The sequence below is a fragment of the Venturia canescens genome, chromosome 10, assembly GCF_019457755.1.
Source record: "Venturia canescens isolate UGA chromosome 10, ASM1945775v1, whole genome shotgun sequence".
Lineage (NCBI taxonomy): Eukaryota > Metazoa > Arthropoda > Insecta > Hymenoptera > Ichneumonidae > Venturia > Venturia canescens.
Genome location: NC_057430.1, coordinates 4450198 through 4457567, shown reverse-complemented (window position 1 = coordinate 4457567; position 7370 = coordinate 4450198). Strand labels below are relative to the sequence as shown.

General features: G+C 32.8%; 1 protein-coding gene across 1 annotated transcript in view; it reads left to right on the top strand.

The window, feature by feature from the left end:
• Positions 1 to 263: 263 nt before the first annotated feature.
• Positions 264 to 7370, top strand: part of scrt (scratch) — an 85843-nt gene continuing 78736 nt past the window's right edge. Inside the window, exon 1 of the mRNA XM_043430658.1 lies at positions 264 to 1089. Coding sequence (XP_043286593.1) covers positions 702 to 1089 — 388 coding nt within the window. The 5' untranslated portion in view covers positions 264 to 701. The remainder of the gene's footprint in view (positions 1090 to 7370) is intronic.

The following is a 7370-nucleotide window of genomic DNA, read 5'->3' as shown; positions in this document are numbered from 1 at the left end:
CATTATCAAAGAAAAAGGACATCGAATAAAAACGACGAAATCAGTGGAAATTGTCGAGCTGTGGGTCGCGGACGCTATCATATATAATAGAGTCCTGGCGCACTGGCATGGTGAGAGACCCGAGGTCCAAGAATCGTTGAGCCGATGACGAGAATTCATATTCAAATCACTCCACCAAAGCTGGCTTTCGGGTCGCTTCAAAAGACTCGGCTCTTCCGTGGAAAGCGTAATCGTCGAAGACGTCGTCGTGGTTGCCTCAACGGTCCACCAGGACACGGTGGTCGTTCAGGTACCAAGGATTTAGGTTTGATTTGTGCTGCTGCTGCTGGTTGTCGAGCTACAGCTAATAATAATAGTGTTGGTAATTTAATTTCCTCATTCCGAAAAATAAACACAACGAGGGCTCAAAAAACTCGGTTTTCAACGTATCTAAAGAACGTGGACAGTGTTAAAATTGAGCTTGGCAAACAACGATATTTCGTGTACTCTCATTTCCGTATTGAACGATCAATACATCTAGGGTACACTGATATAACTACCAATCATTACTATCGACAGAAAAATCATCGATAACATAAACGCTTTACCTGTGCATCGGAATAGCTACACCAGCAGCGGCAGTTCGGATTCAGAACGAATTCTTGAGAATTATAGACATAACCGAACAAATTTTTTTATTGTTTCGAATATTATCAATCGAAATGCCCCGTTGTCTAATGGCCAAAAAGTGGAAGGCTTATCCCTGGCCCGATAGACAAGATGACGATGTCACGTCTGACTTGCATCAAGAGATTGAGTCTAGTGAACTCTTAATTAATGAGCAGATTACTCATACCGTCCATGAGTCAACGAAAAGTAGAAGATTCGTTCTTGACAATGAGGATGAAGAAATTGACGTAGTTGGGGATACTTTACCGATAAGTACTATTACTACATCAACTTCGAGCAACACCAATAGTAGCAACATCGATGCAGGAGGAGGCAACAGGGCGAGTCAACAAACATGTTGGGGTCCTCACAGTCCTACCGCAGGCGCAACCGCGCCTAGCCCACCGCCTCTTAATGCTTCAGGAGCGCTCTACTATCACGGTATGACCAAGATTCGAAGCCAATAGAGCTTCAATCACGTTCCCGAGTTCTTTTCAATGTCTTCTTGAATTGAAATTCGTTTTACTTTAATGTATGCAAAATCAAATCTAACTAATAAATGAATCGGACAGATTAGCCGGTATTAACCTCACGCTTGTATTAATTTTTTCGACTTTCGCTCCAAAGCTCAATTCGACAATATAGATATTTCATGTAGTTTCGTTTTCTCCCTTTCATTGTTTTTATTCATACTCCTATCAAGAAGCGTAGAATGCTACATATGGAAAGTAGAGATTCGGCCACACTTGTAAAAAAGCCACGCCCAAATTTTCTCCTTTAATCTGTCCTACACTGAATGTACCACACCCTCAAAGTTTAAAATATAGTCACACCCTCAAAGCTTAAATAATAGTTACACAATTATTGTTGTTACAATGTACATACGAATTACAGCATAGGTGAGAAAGGTTTTTCCCATTACGAGAAAAATCTTTTTTAATCTTGCAGACTGCATAACATACAAAATTAAACCCCTAGGGAAAAAAAGGTTAGGACAAGTACATTGATCATTCCTTGTTTGCTGATAATTCCATCCATAAGAAAAATGATCCCATAGAAAAACTATGAAAAAAATTATTTAATGAAAAAAATTATTAACCCTCTGAAAAATTATTTCAACACAACAATTGAGATAAAAAATTACAAATAAGGAAATTACATTAAAATAAAAATCTAAATCAGGAAAAAACATTGTGTAGAAAAAAATTTCAAATGAAACGTTAAAAAAGTTAACAAAAAAACACCATTCAAAAACATTGTGAATGTAATAGACAAAAAAATCTCGCTTGAAAACGTTTCAAACACCGATGCCACATTCTTTTCATCTTATTCTAATGAAGGGACAATTAAATTAATTGAAAACGTTCCGATCTAAATTACGTACAGCATTAAAATTTATGATATCAATGCGAGGACTAGTATTTAATAATTCGGAATACTAACTTCTATAGGACACATCAGGAACTTGGGAAATATTTTGTGAGTCAAAAACTTTACCACCTAAATTATGTGCAGTTGTAAAATTTATGATATCAATTAGTGGACAAGTATTTTATTAGTAATTCGCAATTTTAACATTATGGAATTGTTCTAATATGCGTTAAGAATACTCGTCCAGTTCAGGTTATTTTATGGAAATTAGTAGAAAATCCTCTACTATAGAAAATCTTAAAATCTTACTCTCTAACAATTAGAACGATGCCAACCCAAATTTTTAAATAATCAGAACATAGAAAATTGTTTTTGGATGAGAGTTGAGAATACTCTTCCGACCCAAGCAACGGTGAAGTCAGGAGGTACTTTCCGACAGCAGAAACTTACAAGGAAACTGAAACCTTCCTATTCATGACTTTCTGGTAAATGGCTAATGGAAAAAATCTCATCATTTAATATAAAGTCATTTCTTACTTTTCGGCGGTAAATACGCGTTAAAAGTACTTGTCCGGCCCATCACTTTTCATTCAAATTGCTCATTCAAATAAAAATCAGGGCTCGTTTAGAAATGATAGATCACAAGTATGCATACAGAGAGGAATAAAATTCCATTAATTTAAAGAGAAATACGAATTCCCTTGTGTATTTTCTATAATACACAAGGGAATTTATTGGTCATTAGTGAAAAAAATACATATTGTACAATACAAGTTTTCGAGCATTGAAGATAATCCCCCAGTTTATATTGCAATGACAACAATTTTTACTTCTCATTTCTATTAGCGAACGAATTCTATTCGGTACAAGAACTAACCGATACTATTGATGAGAACATAGCGCTGATAATAAATCGCATTTCAATAAACTTTCGAGCGGATTCGGTCGTACAATTTCATTTTCATATGATCAGGTACACAATTGTAACTCGTTACAATCAACGTCAAAAGATGAGTGCGTCACAAGAATTCACTAGAACTCTGAGAGTAGTGAATTTCTAGTGTATATTGTTCTTTCTTGAAAAAGATATTCTGATATATCGAAATGTGAAACCTATATCCGTTGCCGTGAATCGTTGCCAATAGATAGTTGACACCGAGCACCGTTAGATATCTGAACGAAAGCGAGCACATAGCGCCAGCGGTTTTGTTCTTGTTAGATTTTTATTTGAATGAGCAATTTGAATGAAAAGTGATGGGCCGGACAAGTACTTTTAACACGTATTTAAACATAATTTGTACCGATCCAATCGACGTCGAATGTTGTGAATGATACCAGGGAGTCCTGAAAGTCAGAAAAAAATCAATCTTCTTAGAAGTCTTTACCGCCGAAAAGTAAGAAATGACTTTATATTAAATGATGAGATTTTTTCCATTAGCCATTTACCAGAAAGTCATGAATAGGAAGGTTTCAGTTTCCTTGTAAGTTTCTGCTGTCGGAAAGTACCTCCTGACTTCACCGTTGCTTGGGTCGGAAGAGTATTCTCAACTCTCATCCAAAAACAATTTTCTATGTTCTGATTATTTAAAAATTTGGGTTGGCATCGTTCTAATTGTTAGAGAGTAAGATTTTAAGATTTTCTATAGTAGAGGATTTTCTACTAATTTCCATAAAATAACCTGAACTGGACGAGTATTCTTAACGCATATTAGAACAATTCCATAATGTTAAAATTGCGAATTACTAATAAAATACTTGTCCACTAATTGATATCATAAATTTTACAACTGCACATAATTTAGGTGGTAAAGTTTTTGACTCACAAAATATTTCCCAAGTTCCTGATGTGTCCTATAGAAGTTAGTATTCCGAATTATTAAATACTAGTCCTCGCATTGATATCATAAATTTTAATGCTGTACGTAATTTAGATCGGAACGTTTTCAATTAATTTAATTGTCCCTTCATTAGAATAAGATGAAAAGAATGTGGCATTGGTGTTTGAAACGTTTTCAAGCGAGATTTTTTTGTTTATTACATTTACAATGTTTTTGAATGGTGTTTTTTTGTTAACTTTGTTAACGTTTCATTTGAAATTTTTTTCTACACAATGTTTTTTCCTGATTTAGATTTTTATTTTAATAGAATGTTTTTTTCTAATTTTTTCTATGTAATTAGATTTTTATTTTAATGTAATTTCCGATTTATATTTTTTTTTGCTATTGTTGTGTTGAAATAATTTTCAAGAGGGTTTATAATTTTTTTTATTAAATCAGTTTTTTTATAATTAAAAAAAAAAACTTTTTAAAGTTTTTTATAGGAATATTTTTTTTTATGGATGAAATTATCAACAAATAAGGGATCATTAATGCACTTGTCCAAACCTTTTTTTCCCTAGGGGATATTTATGGTTTGATATCACGTCTTTTTTCTCAAAAATTCCTCATTTATGTTCTGATAGCAATAGGATTTTAGTTTAAATTTCTATGAATTATTTTTTTAGTATATCATGTCCATTACGAACCCAAGAGCATGGAAAAATGCGGGATGGCGGCCGGGTATGATTTTCAGCTTATAACGTTGGTTTCGACGAAAAAAGACCTATTTTTCGTCAAAATTGTACTGAAAATATTTCGTCACAGGTCTATCCTTGGACTTCGGCGATTTTTTTCCTCATACTCTAATATGTTTTGTCAATTAGGAATCCAAGAGCACGGTGGAAAGCGCGTTGGAGGCCGAGATATGATTATCGGCTTATAACGTTGGTTTCCACAAAAAAAGACCTATTTATTTCATCAAAATTATACTGGAAATATTTCGTCACAGGTCTGTCCTTGGACTTTGATGATTTTTTCCTTTTTGTCAATTATAATATTGTTAGTTAATATGTTTTGTCAATTAGGAACCCAAAAGTATGGAGGAATGCATGTTGCGGGCCGAGATATGATTTCCGGCTTGTAACATCTGTTTCGTCAAAAAAAGACTGATACCGCATAATCAGTATACTAGTGGAGAATATTATTCCCCTAGGAAAAAAAGGTTGGGACAAGTACATTGATGGTCCCTCGATTGCTGATATTTCGATCCATAAAACAAACTTTAAAAAAATTTTTTATAAAAAATTGCCAAAAAAATTATTTTATAAAAAAAATACAGAACAATTCGAAAAAAATTTCACAAATCTTGAAAAAACATTATGTTTAAAAAAAACTAACCTGTATCTATTTTTCAAAGTGTCAAAAAAATCAAATAACAAGTAAAAAATAAAAACCGAAATATCGTGCTTGAAATCATTTTGAAAACCGATGCTTCATTCTTCTTATTTGATTCGAAGAGCTAAATCAATTAAAAAAAATCCATCTAATTTACGTGCAGCATTAAAATTTATTATATCAATTTGAGGCCAAGTATTTTCTAATAAATTGAAAAAAGTTACCATTTGAGTTACGTGAAGCACTAAAATTTATGATATCAATCGAAGGACAAGTAATTTATGAGTAACTCCAAATTTCAACATTATGGAATTGTTCTAAGAAGCTTTTAAATCCAAAAAAATCACATGCAAGTTAGTCATTTCTTACTCTATGGTGGCAGAGACTTATAAGAAAATCGATTCTTTTCAGACTTTCAGGAGCTTCTGATATTATTCACAATATTCGACGTCGATTGGATCGATACAATTTATGTTTAAATATGAGTTAAAAGTACTTGTCCGGCCCATCACTATTCATTCAAATAAAAATCAATTATAAAAAAACGAAACTGTACGGCAGAATCCGGTTAAAAATTTATTGAAATGCGATTTATTATTAGTTTAATGTTGTTAATAATGGTATAGGTTAGTTATGCCGAATGAAATTCGTTCGCTGGAAGAAGTGAGAAGTAAAAACTGCCGTCATTGCAATACAAACTGGGGAGTTATTTTGGAAGCTTCAACATATTTAATGTGCAAAATGTTTTTTATTTATTGATGCACAATAACATCCCTTGTATATTACAGGACAATTCGTTTCCATTCTTATTAAATTAGTGTAATTAAGAGAAAATTACTTGAAGATAACTCTCTAAATTCGCTCTCCATGAATATTTGTGCTCGATCAGTTCTAGAGAAGCCCTGATTTTTATTTGAATAAACAATTTTAATGGAAAGTGATGGACCGGACAAGTACTTTTAACTCATATTTAAACATAGTTTGTATCGATCCAATCGACGTCGAATATTGTGAATAATATCAGAAGCTCCTGAAAGTCTGAAAAAAATCGATTTTCTTTGTATCCATAGATTGCCTTTGTATCCTTTATAAGTCTTTGCCACCATAGAGTAACATATGACTAGCTTGCATGTGATTTTTTTGGATTTAAAAGCTTCTTAGAACAATTCCATAATGTTGAAATTTGGAGTTACTCATAAATTACTTGTCCTTCGATTGATATCATAAATTTTAGTGCTGCACGTAACTCAAATGGTAACTTTTTTCAATTTATTAGAAAATACTTGGCCTCAAATTGATATAATAAATTTTAATGCTGCACGTAAATTAGATGGATTTTTTTTTTGATTTAGCCCTTCGAATCAAATAAGAAGAATGAAGCATCGGTTTTCAAAATGATTTCAAGCACGATTTTTCGGTTTTTATTTTTTACTTGTTATTTGATTCTTTTGACACTTTGAAAAATAGATACAGGTTAGTTTTTTTTTAAAGATAATGTTTTTTCAAGATTTGTGAAATTTTTTTCGAATTGTTCTTTATTTTTTTTATAAAATAATTTTTTTGGCAATTTTGTATAAAAATTTTTTTTAAAGTTTATTTTATGGTTCGAATAATCAGCAAACGAGGGGCCATCAATGTACTTGTCCCAACCTTTTTATTCCTAGGGGAAGGTTATGGTTTGATATCACGTATTTTTTCTCAAAAGTTTCTTATTTAGGTTCAGTTGACTATAGGATTTTAGTTTAAATTTCTATGAATTATCTATGGTTTTCGGCTTATAACGTTGGTTTTCACAAAAAAAGACCTATTTTTCGTCAAAATCGTCCTGAAAATATTTCGTCACAGGTCTGTCCTCGGACTTCGGCGATTTTTTCCCTCGTACTCTAATATGTTTTGTCAATTAGGAACCCAAGAGCACGTTCGCAAGCGGGTTGGATGCCGGGATGTGATTTTCGGCTTATAACGTTGGTTTTCACGAAAAAAGACCTATTTTTCGTAAAAATTGTACTGAAAATATTTCGTCATAGGTCTGTTTTTGGACTTTGGCGATTTTTTCCCTCGTACTCTAATATGTTTTGTCAATTAGAAACACAAGAGCACGGTCACAAGCGGGTTGGAGGCTGGGATATGATTTTCGGC